General features: G+C 36.2%; 1 protein-coding gene and 1 long non-coding RNA gene across 3 annotated transcripts in view; both read left to right on the forward strand.

The window, feature by feature from the left end:
* Window positions 1-1,720, forward strand: part of sema5a (sema domain, seven thrombospondin repeats (type 1 and type 1-like), transmembrane domain (TM) and short cytoplasmic domain, (semaphorin) 5A) — a 232,001-nt gene extending 230,281 nt beyond the window's left edge. For both annotated transcript variants that reach the window (XM_083530259.1, XM_083530260.1), the window contains one exon: window positions 113-1,720. In XM_083530259.1, coding sequence (XP_083386385.1) covers window positions 113-232 — 120 coding nt within the window. In that variant the 3' untranslated portion in view covers window positions 233-1,720. The remainder of the gene's footprint in view (window positions 1-112) is intronic.
* Window positions 1,721-4,977: 3,257 nt separating this feature from the next.
* LOC310720030 overlaps window positions 4,978-13,866 on the forward strand; it is a 75,294-nt gene continuing 66,405 nt past the window's right edge. The window contains exon 1 of the long non-coding RNA XR_014531637.1: window positions 4,978-5,204. This is a non-coding gene — a long non-coding RNA (uncharacterized lncRNA). The remainder of the gene's footprint in view (window positions 5,205-13,866) is intronic.

The following is a 13,866-nucleotide window of genomic DNA, read 5'->3' on the forward strand; positions in this document are numbered from 1 at the left end:
TTTAATCTGAGACTATAATGGTGTTTGAGAATGTTTTGCTTTTTGCATTGTGATGTCTCTTGATCTAGAAACGATCAATCACTTGGCTCAATGTGCGTCTCTCTATTCACAGGCTTTCAACAAGAACAACCTGATCCTGGAGGAAAGAAATAAATACTTTAACCCTCAATTAGCTGGAAAAACCTACACCAATGCCTATTTCACGGACGTCAACACCTACGATGACTATTAACCACAGTGTTTTATAACCAGCACTGCTTAATTTGCGATTTCACCACCATGGAGTTCATGGAGTCTGCATTTCTTTTTCCTTCATGGCTTGCATTGCTGTACGATGTTTTTTGTGGGACCATTTTAACATCACACGTTTGTAAATCCCCATCAAACCATCTTCAACTCTAACAAGAACATTGTGCTCTTCTGATGTGTGGACATTACAGTGCAAATTCAACTCTAAACGGCGAAAGGATATCTCCAAGAGAACTATTTTAAAAAAATAATAAACTTTTAGAGGGCTTCTAAACCCTCTGTAAACTCTCTAGGAAAGACCTTTGGGTTAGGAGTTGGTGCTTTTTGCATGATTTTCACCTTTATTTTTATTTAATTTGTTTGCATTGCATGGTTGATCGCGCTCCAGCAGACCAGGTCGTGTCCTTAATGACCAGATTGACCCTTGACAGCTTTGTCTGCTGTGCTGAATCAGCAGTGACCCCGTGCCTCCCACATTGGTGCCCAGAATATTTGCGTGCCTGAAAAAAAAAAGTGTAGCTTCATTGGTGTCCGGCAAATATGTTTATCCTCTTAAGCTAATGCCAGTGATGGGAATGTCTGTGTTTTATTTTATTTTTTATTTTTATTTTGTCTTGTACAGTACATCCATTATAAATTGTACATCTGTGTAGCTTTTGTAGACCAAACTCTTATAATGCTTGTTGTTTCGTCCCACTGTAATTCGTTAACTGTAAAAAGAGAATTTAACATTTAACAGGTAACACACTAACACCTTTTTTATAACTGTAATTCTTTGCTAATTTGAATACTAAGATCATATTTAAGTTCAAATGATTAGAACAAGATGCCATAATTACATCATATTTTCTAAAGGGACGCTAATGTTTTTCTCTATCATCTAAAAAAAAAACATAATTTCTTCATAATAATAATAACCCTATTATTGCTCTATTTTCCAGACTATAAGATGCTTTTTATTTTTATTATTTTTATTTTTTTATTTTTCTTGTAGGTACTTTCTTATACTGTATGTTATCCAAATTTAGACTTTGTTCTAAAATTGTTTGCAGTTGTTGTGTGCCTTTTAGTTGTGTATTTACGGTAGCCCTGCTACTACAGTTCTTACGGTAAACTGTATTCCTGTATTCCTGTATTCCTGTTTCTTAAACTCCTTTTTTCATTATTTTGTCTACTGGTACATAAGCAACTTAACAATGGAAGGTTACTAAAGTATTTTTATTCTTTTTTTTCTCAGCCTTTTCAAAGGTGTTTACAGAAAGGAAATAGTTTTTTTCAACCGAGCAGACAGAGTGTGTACACTCTGGAGCGACTTATTGTCTGGAAAATAAGGTAATGCAGTAATCAGTGCTGGGATATCTGTTGTGTTCAATTTCTACTAATTGTTTTTTTTTTGTTTGTTTATTGTTTTTTACATGCAAAAGTTCTGTTCGCTTGTTTTAATGTGCATAAATTAAAACGGCTTCATACAGCTCAGTGTTTCGGTGACTCAGTGTGTGTCAGTTAACCACAGTTAGGCTCCAGGTCGTGATGGATGGCTTTCCTTAAAGAGTTGGGATGCGTGAAGGATACTTTTGCGGTGACGTCGATCCTGTTTTGTTTGACATTGTTATGCACAGGAGCACTGTTCTCCGTCAACCTTCAACCTGATGGGCTGATGTGTTTAGAGGGTAATCGAGTGTGCGCAATTAATCAACTCCCACAGCATGTGAGCAGCACTGGAGTGCTGATATGGCTGATTCCAGTCCAGCTTCAACAGGCAAGGGAATCGATCAGCGTTTACCTTGAGCTGACGCTCGCCGGAGTTGAAATTACTGTCACCGTCCCTCAGGGTCTTACTGTATTTGGGAAGGTGTTAGTGTCAGTCATGTGCTATGGAGAAGGATGTGCTCCATTTACACCAATATGGAAGTATGCAAACACTCAGTTTAAATGGTCTGGTTGATTCAACTGGATATCAATTATACCTTGAAAAATGGTCAGCTGCAGAATGTGTATCAGTCCTTTGAGGGAATGTTTGCATACACATGCACACATTGTTAATCACCATGCAAATATATAGACACAGATCCACTCAAGATGTTTGACACAAAGTCTATATGTTAATAATTTTCTTCTTTTTTGTGCTAATGAATGAAATCAGAGTCTCAACATCTGTAGTTGCAACAAGTTGTCATATTCTAATTAAATAAAAACAAAATAGTTTTTAAAACTTTGAGCTTTTCCTTAATGATGTCTTTCCAATTTATATATAAATCAGGAAGGGCCCAATTTGAACAAGATATAGGAAAAAATAGGGATATAACACACCTGATAAAGAAACACAAAAACAATACCAGTTTTTAAATAGGTTAACATGGATTATTAAAAAAATTTATAGCACAGTAAAGTATATTTTAATGGTTTGCATTCCATTTTTAAACAACATCAGGATAAAAGTATGATGTTCATAAACATTTCACAGAATACATGAAACATGAATAAATCTATTGCTTGATTCATACAAAGTTGTAAAATATCAAATGTATTGAAGTGGTCAATTATCTTCAGCTGCATAGAAACAATATGTCAAATGCATCTGTCAATCCTTACAATTCTCAAGTTACTGTGTGTGAAATTTTGGATACTTCCTATGTCCACATAGGTGTGCTTCAACTTCCCAAACACTGGTAAATGCATTTGCTGAGCATGGTGTGAACATGGTGACATTAGAGCGATTTAGTCCAATCCAGAGTGCCTCATGCTTAGATTTTATAGAATAGGCTGCAGATTTACTTCAGCCTTGGCTAAGATAAAACCATTCCCAAAGATGATTAAAAAATTATGACTCCAAAACACCCCAATTTACCTTCATATTCAACCATTACTACATATAAACCAGTAAAAGAAAAGACATCCAAGATTCAAGATAAGAAAATGGGAAATTAATTCATGCATCATGTGAAATGAGTTAGAGGTGCTATGTGTTTCTGAGGTTTAAATGAATAAAGGTGATCTTTTCAGTCTGCTTTGATATTACAATCCTTTCCTTTTTAATAATGAGGTTTGAGGCCAATATCTGAGGGAAAAAAAAATCAATGTTTTCCAACTTCCCCTAGGGGTAGATCAGTGATCTCTATTTATAGTTTTTCTATTCATTTTGGAACTGGATCAGAAATAATTAAAGGCATATTAATTAAATCTTTTCATTAATGTATAAATATAGCCAAGTTCCCATCCTGAAACAAATCCTTCAGTGCAAACCAATTATACTTCTGAAATGATTCAGATAAAATAACTTAAAAAAAAAAAAAAAAACATGCAGTGGTTTCCAAGTGAGTGGTCCTTAAATTATTAAGGCATATGGACTTTAATACAGCTACACAGTGCTTTTTTTACACAATGCACTTGTGATTCATTTATAAAGTGTGATTTTTTAATTTTTAATTTTTTCTTTTTTAATAAAATACTTACACACGTGCAATTATGACTAGGTGCACTGCTTACTGTAATAAGTACCCTAATTAGTACAGCATAATACTGATTGTGATTTTACACACACACACACACACACACACACACACACACACACACACACACACACACACACACACACAAACACACACACACACTTTTGGAGTGTACATGCACTCTGGCTAGACATGTTTGATCATGCATAAATTTCCAAACACAAACCTAAACTGATTAAGCAATTCAAGAAGCAATTCTTTGTTTGTTCATACCTGAATGATCTTTTTTTTTTTTACTTACTATGCTTTTATTAATCAAAATCCTGTCACCCTATCTAAATTACCATTATGTATTTGTTGCTATAGTTACATCTCAGAGGATGGCATCTTTCTCTCTTTAAATCCATAGGGTTTTTTTTTTTTTTTTGTGATTCCATTTACGTTTAGAGAACAATCCAGTTTTCTATACTTTGTCTGAGGAGCATTAATAAACAACATTTAAACCACTGTTGGAATCATTCTAAAGAAAGGCAAAAGACCTGCACACCTATAAATCTATGAGGCTTGGTGGATTTTTTAATGGCTTTTTCCAGCTAGTAAATCCCTTTTTAATCCATCATGCATCAGCCCCATTCATAATTATGCTTATACCTTTGACAAAGGGCAGCTGTAAGAAATGACTTAACAGGTTGCCTTTCTTTCAAGCTAAAAAGAAAATGTGAAAATGTAAATCACTATTCAAAAAAAGAATAAAACAGAAAATCACAATGTACTTTAAGAGTATAGTTTATATCACATCAACAGTTTAAGCCAACACACACACACACACACACACACACACACACACACACACACACACACACACACACACACACACACACACACACACACACAAACAAAGTAAGAGGCTTTAAGTTTTCTAAACATTTTAAACATGCCTTATGGGAAGAAGAGGTATAATCCTTCATTTACAGCAGTGGTACTGGTAGAGCTTCATTAGCATTTAGGTTGTATACATCTACTTTATTTCACCTGTACAATATGGATTTAAATATTCATGGCACTAAACATGTTGGGACAGTAGCGGTCTATATCTTCTCATGCATATTCAATGAGTAAACAGACTGTAAATTGCTCTAAGCTAATGTAAACACAAGTGAAATCAACCTGGTTCTGTTTACTGTTATGCGAAATTGTCTTTTCATAACTGCCTAATTTTTGTACATTATATGCATTAGCTATATTTAACCCAGCCATTAGGGGGGCACAAGCCAGTGCACTCTTAGTGCCGGTCCCAAGCCCGGGTAAATGGGGAGGGTTGCGTTAGGAAGGGCATCCAGCGTAAAACATGTGCCAAATCAAATATGCGGATCACAAATGAGAATTTCATACCGGATCGGTCGAGGCCCGGGTTAACAACGACCGCCACAGGTATCGTTAGCCGACAGGGTACCGGTGGAAATTGGGCTACTGTTGGCCGAAGGAGGAGAAGGAGAGGAGGAAGACGTCTACAGAGACGGCAGGAAAAGGAGCAGTGTAGGAGAGTAGAGTTTCGGGTTGGTACTTTAAATGTTGGTACTATGACGGGTAAAGGGAGAGAGATAGCTGATATGATGGAGAGGAGAAAGGTAGATGTGTTGTGTGTTCAGGAGACCAAGTGGAAAGGGAGTAAGGCCAGGAACATTGGAGGTGGGTTTAAACTGTTTTATCATGGTGTGGATGGGAAGAGAAATGGTGTAGGGGTGATTCTGAAGGAAGAGTACAGTAAGAGTGTAGTGGAGGTGAAGAGAGTTTCTGATAGGGTGATGATCGTGAAGGTGGAAGTTGAAGGGATGATGATAAATGTCATCAGTGCCTATGCTCCACAAGTTGGCTGTGAGATGGAGGAGAAGGAAAGATTCTGGAGTGAATTAGATGAAGTGGTAGATGGTGTACCTAGGAAAGAACGATTGGTGATTGGGGCAGACTTTAATGGGCATGTAGGTGAAGGGAACAGAGGTGATGAGGAGGTGATGGGTAGGTATGGTTTTAAGGAGAGGAATGTGGAAGGGCAGATGGTGGTAGATTTTGCTAAAAGGATGGAAATGGCAGTGGTGAACACGTATTTTAAGAAGAAGGAGGATCATAGGGTGACGTATAAGAGTGGAGGAAGGTGCACACAGGTGGATTATCTTCTGTGTAGGAGATGCAACCTGAAGGAGATTGGAGACTGTAAGGTGTTGGCGGGGGACAGTGTAGCTAGACAGCATCGGATGGTGGTCTGTAGGATGGTTTTGGAGGCGAAGAAGAAGAGGAGGAAAGTAAGGTTTGAAAGAAGAATAAGATGGTGGAAACTGAAGGAGGAGGAGTGTAGTGTGAGGTTCAGGGAAGAGGTCAGACAGGGGCTTGGTGGTGGTGAAGAGGTGCCGGATGATTGGGCAACTACTGCAGGAGTGATGAGGGAGGCAGCTAGAAAAGTACTTGGTGTGACATCTGGAAATAGAAAGCAAGACAAGGAGACGTGGTGGTGGAATGAGGAAGTGCAGGAGAGCATTAGGGGAAAGAGATTGGCAAAACAGAAGTGGGATCGACAGAGTGATGAGAAAAGTAGGCAGGAGTACAAGGAGATGCGGCAGCAGGTTAAAAGGGATGTGGCGAAAGCCAAGGAAAAGGCATATGAGGAACTGTATAAGAGGTTGGACACTAAGGAAGGAGAAAAGGATTTATACCGATTGGCCAAGCAGAGGGACCGAGCTGGGAAGGATGTACTGCAAGTTAGAGCAATAAAGGATGGAGAGGGAAATGTGTTGACTAGTGAGGAGAGTGTGTTGAGAAGATGGAGGGAGTATTTTGAGCAGCTGATGAATGAGGAAAATCAGAGAGAGAGAAGGTTGGAGGATGTGGAGTTGGTGAAGCAGGATGTAGATAGGATTAGTAAGGAGGAAGTGAGAGCAGCGATTAAGAGGATGAAGAATGGAAAGTCGGTTGGACCAGATGACATACCGGTAGAAGCGTGGAGATGTTTAGGAGAGATGGCAGTGGAGTTTTTAACCAGATTGTTTAACAGGATTCTGGAAGGGGAGAGGATGCCTGAGGAATGGAGAAGGAGTGTGCTGGTACCGATCTTTAAGCATAAGGGAGATGTGCAGACCTGCAGTAACTACAGGGGAATTAAGTTGATCAGTCACACCATGAAGTTATGGGAAAGAGTACTGGAAGCCAGGCTGAGAGAAGAGGTGACCATCTGTGAGCAACAGTATGGTTTCATGCCGAGGAAGAGCACCACAGATGCCTTATTTGCTTTGAGGATGTTGATGGAGAAGTATAGAGAAGGACAGAAGGAGCTGCATTGTGTATTTGTGGATTTAGAGAAAGCGTACGACAGGGTGCCGAGAGAGGAGTTGTGGTATTGTATGAGGAAGTCAGGTGTGTCAGAGAAGTATTTGAGGGTGGTGCAGGACATGTATGAGGACAGTGTGACGGCAGTAAAGTGTGCAGTAGGTACGACAGACTGGTTCAGGGTGAAGGTTGGACTACATCAAGGATCGGCCCTGAGCCCTTTCCTGTTTGCAGTGGTAATGGACAGGTTGACGGACGAGGTCAGACAGGAGTCTCCCTGGACTATGATGTTTGCAGATGATATTGTGATTTGTGGTGAGAGTAGAGAGCAGGTTGAGAAGAGCCTGGAGAGGTGGAGATATGCGCTGGAGAGAAGGGGAATGAAAGTCAGTAGGAGTAAGACAGAGTACATGTGTGTGAATGAGAGGGAGGGCAGTGGAGTGATGCGGTTGCAGGGTGAAGAGGTGAAGAAGGTGGAGGAGTTCAGGTACCTGGGGTCAACAGTGCAAAGTAATGGAGAGTGTGTTAGGGAAGTAAAGAAAAGAGTGCAGGCAGGGTGGAGTGGGTGGAGAAGAGTGACAGGAGTGATTTGTGATAGAAGAGTATCTGCAAGAATGAAAGGGAAAGTTTATAGGACTGTGGTGAGACCTGCGATGTTGTATGGATTAGAGACAGTGGCATTGAGTAAAAGACAGGAGGTGGAGCTGGAGGTAGCAGAGCTGAAGATGTTGAGGTTTTCGTTGGGAGTGACGAGGATGGACAAGATTAGAAATGAGTTTATTAGAGGGACAGCACATGTAGGATGTTGTGGTGACAAGGTGAGGGAGGCGAGATTGAGATGGTTTGGACATGTGCAGAGAAGGGACATGAATTATATTGGTAGAAAAATGCTGAAGATGGAGCCACCAGGTAGGAGGAAAAGAGGAAGGCCAAGGAGGAGGTTCATGGATGTGGTGAGGGAAGACATGCAGGTAGTTGGTGTAAAAGAGGCAGATATAGAGGACAGGGTGGTATGGAGACGGATGATCCGCTGTGGCGACCCCTAATGGGAGCAGCCGAAAGAAGAAGAAGAAGAAGAAGTTATGCATTAGCTATATTTAGCTGGTGTGCCAAGTATTGATGCTACCAAAATGTCAAATGGTCATTTAAGTGTCATTTGTGTCATTAAATATCAGTTTTTGTTTTTTCCTTTTTAGTCACGTTTTTAAAGTTCAAATATTCACACATTATTATTTGTGTGCAAGTTTGTGTTTCAGGTGGTCAAAAGTAATAATGCCTTTTTGGGCAATCTGTAAAAACAAATCTTTAGTCTTTTTTCTGTATTATAGTACTCATATGACATTGTTATTACAGATGAGAGTACTCATGGTACAGTGCCATTGACAAAGAGAAAATATTGTACAGCATGACAGATCCACAAAGTGAATTCTAAAACTAAAACATAGAAAGTAAGAGTGTATGCAAATGTTTGGGCACTCCTAACAGGTTATTGATCAAATGAAAGCAAGCACAATCTCTGCAGCAATGTGTGGTTGCATGCAAAAATTTGAACACCCTTCCAGTGTGCTTCGTTCTGTCAACCTTAAGCAATTTATTTTAGCAATATATATTTTGGGTTCTTCAAATTCAAATTTGCTTAATTAATTCCCTTAAAATAGTGAATTCGATTGTAAATAAAATATGGGTTTATAAAATGTGCAAATTAATGCACTCTGTTTTTATATACATTTTATACAGCATCCAAACTTATTAGGAATCATATATTCTGTTCTCAAAGTACCATAAATTAACACATTTGAAGTTTTTAAATGCACCAACTAATTGTAACAGATGTTATAAATAGAACAATTTTCCTCAAAATCTCTCTCTTTGTTATTAACTATTTTATTATTATTTAATTATTTTACACTAATTATTTATTACAAGTAGTAATAGTAGTAGTAATGTAGTAGAGTACAATTATTTGCTTAAAAATAATTTCATGTTTCAATATTCATGTGTTTGTTTTAAATCCTTTAAGAATTATGTTCCTGTTGCCTCCCAGTTTGCAGTAAGTGCGGCTGCGGAGATGTCAATGCTGAAGTTGTCTGGGAAGGACATGGACTGAAGTTTCTTTATTAATTAGTTCTTTTTATTCGTTCGGAATAAAACGTGCTCAGAGGGGTCTTTGTTGTCTGGTCTCGTCCATTCGCCAACACAACGCAGAGTGAATGTGCAGACCAGTCACATAATCAACATGGGCATAGACAAATATTAATGCTTTATGCGAATGTATGTTTATTATTAGTGAAACCATTCTGAAAATAAAGCATGAACACAAAATAAACTTGTTAATGTATTAAAGTAACTGTAGTGTTTTAAATGACCTAAATCATTAGGATATTGTGTGCTCTCTCTCTCTCTCTCTCTCTCTCTATATATATATATATATATATATATATATATATATATATATATATATATATATATATATATATATATATACACAATTTTATATATATATATATATATATATATATATATATATATATATATATATATATATATATATATATATATATACATATATATATATATATATATATATATATATATATATATATATATATATATATATATATATGTATATATATATATATATATATAAAATTGTGTGTATATATATATATATATATATATATATATATATATATATATATATATATATATATATATATATATATATATATATATATATATAATAGTATAGAAGTTTAAGTATAGAAAAATTCTTTCTGACTAATTGATATTTGGTCCCAAAATAACTTTTGTAAGCTACATTCTTGCAAACAATATTTACTAGTAATAGTTTTGTTGTCAGTGTAGCTAAAGCTTTGTTGTCTAGTTAACTATAGTCTAATTTGTCTTTTTTGTTCCAGCTAAAGTTTATTGTCCTATTCTAGCAAAGTATACCTATCTAGCTTTCATAACAAAGTTGCACAAGTACAGCTGGCTAGATCAGGACAAAAATCTTTTAAAAGGTAAAATCTACTATTCAACTCTGAGTTATTCAACTATAAGACTTGATATGGGCCAAACAAATTGTAAAGAACCTTGTAAACATTTGCAAACAAATCACTAAATATTTGAAATGAGGATCACAAAACCCATTTTTCAGCTCTCAGACTCACATTGTGTCTGTGGTTTTACTTTTGATGAAATGTCTATCAGCACAAAATGGCTTTAATTCTCTCCTCCTTGTTTGACATCTCATCTGGCAGCAATTATCTCTGCTTCATTGATGATGGCTTCTTCTGTCCTTGGAGGCAAAGAAAAGTGGCTTTACAAAGTGTTGCCTTGTTTCTGAAATAAAGGTTTACCTTATTAAGTTGAGGTTAAGGACAAGACTATAGTTTGAATGCAAAGAGTAGCCAAAAGATCATGGCAAGGTTTAAAGCAGGAATGGCAACCGAAGTACAAAAGACTCAGAACTTAAGCATGACAATTTTTTTTAATAAGGTCATGCTTTTACTGACTTATAGATAATGTAGAAAGTTTAAAAGCAGGAAGTGAATTAGAAGTGTTAGATTATAACTCAAGAGTAGAAGACTTCTAATGATAGGGATGATATAATACTGTAAATACACTATAAGGAGAAAAGTATTGGGAAACCTGACTTTTCCAGACATACTGTATGTGGTTCCTACCCAAAGTGTTACCACAATGTTAAATGCACTTAGCATAGGCACAATGTGTAGGAAAATAGAGATTCAAACTTGTTTTAGTGTGACATTGTACTTTATGACATGACACTGTTCAAAAAGAACATATGAATCTTATGGAAAGGTTTTCATGTTTTGTCCAAATAGTGTTACTTTAATAGAAACCTATAGTGACTATTAGAGAGTTTAAAAGCCATACGATGTCAAATCTTATTCACCACACATAAGGCAGTTTCTGGCAATGTCAGAATCTCATATAAAAGTCACCAATAGAACTAGCAACATAGGATGGCATCAATCTCATGTGGTTGTTACAAATATATTATTAACTATGAAGTGAAAAATACAAAGAAATATTAATATTTGTTTTAAAATATAAACATATTTTCTATATGAGATTACACAGCCTGCTTTGTTATTTCTTCCTCATAATCACTGGTCTATTGTGAGAAGACCTTCATCATACAATCTGATACTGCGAACAGTCTTTATATAATTCATCCAAGATCTTTTATGTGCTCATCTTGTATGGTGTAGCAAGTAAAAATCTTAAAAGCGTGCTGTAATCACATAGTGCACCTGGCTGCACAGAGCATTGCAAATTAACCTCCACGAACAAAAAACAAATAACCTATTCTCAACATGATCTCTCTTTTTTTTCGGTATATTGTCCGCTTATTGAATCTATGAATCAATGAATGGATTTAGACCCAGAAGAAAAGAAAGCAGAGCATTGGGTGAATAAAGGAGACAGGAGTAAGCCTGAGCCAGGATGAGGATATTCATCCCCTCCAAAACATCTGGCTCTGCAGGTGCAAAGCACCCCGCAGGATTCAGCTGCAGGAAGTCTGAGCCGTGTGCCAATCTCCAATCAAGTCCTGACACATTTAATTAGCAGCTGCGCTGTCCGTTTTGCTCTCGTTTATTTAGTGCTGAATCACAACAGTTGTGTTCTGCCTCGTCCAGCACTTCGGCGCCAGCTCTCCACGTCTAAGAGCTCTTTGACGACTCCGAACTCCTGAAACATTGTCAATGAAAGGGTTGTTACATAGCGTTCAGCTGTCATTCACAATTAGCACACACTAAATTGCACACAGGCAGTCAGTGTGGGTGAAGATAATGAAAAGCATGAATAGAATAAGAAATGCATTCATTGTTATAAAGTCTTGCTGAAATGAATTGATCATGACATCCGATAATAATTAGTGTGGATTGTTATTTAAATTAAATTCCAATGTTCTTGTCTTCCACATATTCGGAAGAATGCATCAATAATTCAATCCATTTTTTTTGATCGAGCATTTACAGAAATTACATTACATTATGTAAACAAAACTATTGGGACACCTGATTTTTCCAGCCATATGAGCTTTTCCATACCTAAATCTGTTTCAACATAAAATGTCCCTGCGCACAAAAAATGAGTTCCATAAACACAGAGTTTAAACAGCCTGCTAGCTCTGAACTTTAATAAATTAATATGCTGACTGCAACCCAGGCATCCTAACACTACATCAGTATCTGAATTTACAAACGCCCTTGTGGTTGAATGAGCACAATCTCCACAACCCCACAAAATCTAGTGGAACATCTTCCCAGAAGAGTGGAGGTTATCATAACAGCAAACAGTAAAAGTGGAATGGGATTTTCAAAGAGCAAATATAAATCTTATAGCTTTGGTGTCCACAAACGTTTGTCCAGATTGCATACAGTATTTACTTTATATTAATAAAAAAGATTATTTGTTGTTTAGCACTCTTCACATTAATGTACAATACATATTAACTGTAGTAAAGTAGGTGCAACCTTTTGTTATTATTTTTAGGTTCTTTTTTTTTTTTTTTTAACGGTCATGTTCACACAAATCTACATTACTTTTTTTTTTTTCTTTTTTACACTTTATTTTAGATTTTCATATTTTTATTAGTATTGAATTTTTTTATCAATGCTATTATATATTCTAATTAGATGTTTATTAATTTTCTTTTCTTGTTTTCAATCTATTATATCCCATTTTATCCCTGTTGAAATCGTTGCCTAAGTCGATTTATATATTTTATATATTATTTTATATATTTATATATATATATTTAAATTGGCACTATGTATGGACGTTATGTATCAAGATCAGTTTTTTATGTCCTAAATAAAATCAAATATACAGTAGCTATAAGCGAAATAATTATATAAATAAGTTTTAAATAAAGATAATTTAGCATTTTTCTTTTCTGGTATAAAATGTCATGTACAACATAATGCAATAATACAAACCAAAGCATGCATGTTTCCAGAAATGAATAAATGTGTGGTGGTAAGGTGATGGTGTGGAATTAAGAGACCCACAGCACCAAATTTACAGCTTGGAAGTTGAGCACGATGGCTGATTTATGCTGAACAAATCTGGCACCAGAAAGTGTAATCACAGTTGCTGTGGCAGTGCATTGGCACCATTTTACTGTCAGTTGCTGCTTTGCTGTTTTAACCTTTTTATCATAGAGATCATGCTTTCTTCATGCAGGCAGTATTTAATGAGCACAGTCTTATGTGCAGCAGTTGTATTACAAGTAACCTTTTAGGTAAATACTTCAATTGCTTTTAAGTTTCCATCATCTCATGGTAGAACGACATAAGAAAATTCACACTTGAATTCATACAACATTTATCACAATGTCTCCATCCTCTATTTCTGGCCTGTCATATTCTGACATTTTATTGAGCAGGGTTGCATTTTTGTGCATATGTGGTGCTCTGAATTAGCTGTCACATGTGACTGACATCTTATCTGTAGTGTGGCATCAATGGCAGATTAATTGGGGAAAAAAAGACAAATTGTTCAATGGAGCTTCTTCAATATTCTCATCTCAAGTAAAGAAAAATAAGGGAATGAGTTTAGCCAAAGAGTCTTTTCAGTGTGTGTGTGTGTGTGTGTGTGTGTGTGTGTGTGTGTGTGTGTGTGTGTGTGTGTGTGTGTGTGTGTCTATTTGTTATTCAGAATATTTCTATATTGTTTTTTAACTGATTTAAATGTCAGTCCTTTTCCTTCTGTGTGATTTATAATACCGGTTGATTAATTCTTTATTGCTTGCAGCTAAATAAATTGACTGCAACATTTTTGTAAGAAACAGAACAAAAGGTTTTTTTACTCATTT

Source organism: Silurus aristotelis (assembly GCF_946808225.1).
Source record: "Silurus aristotelis genome assembly, chromosome: 25".
In the NCBI taxonomy this organism is placed as follows: domain Eukaryota; kingdom Metazoa; phylum Chordata; class Actinopteri; order Siluriformes; family Siluridae; genus Silurus; species Silurus aristotelis.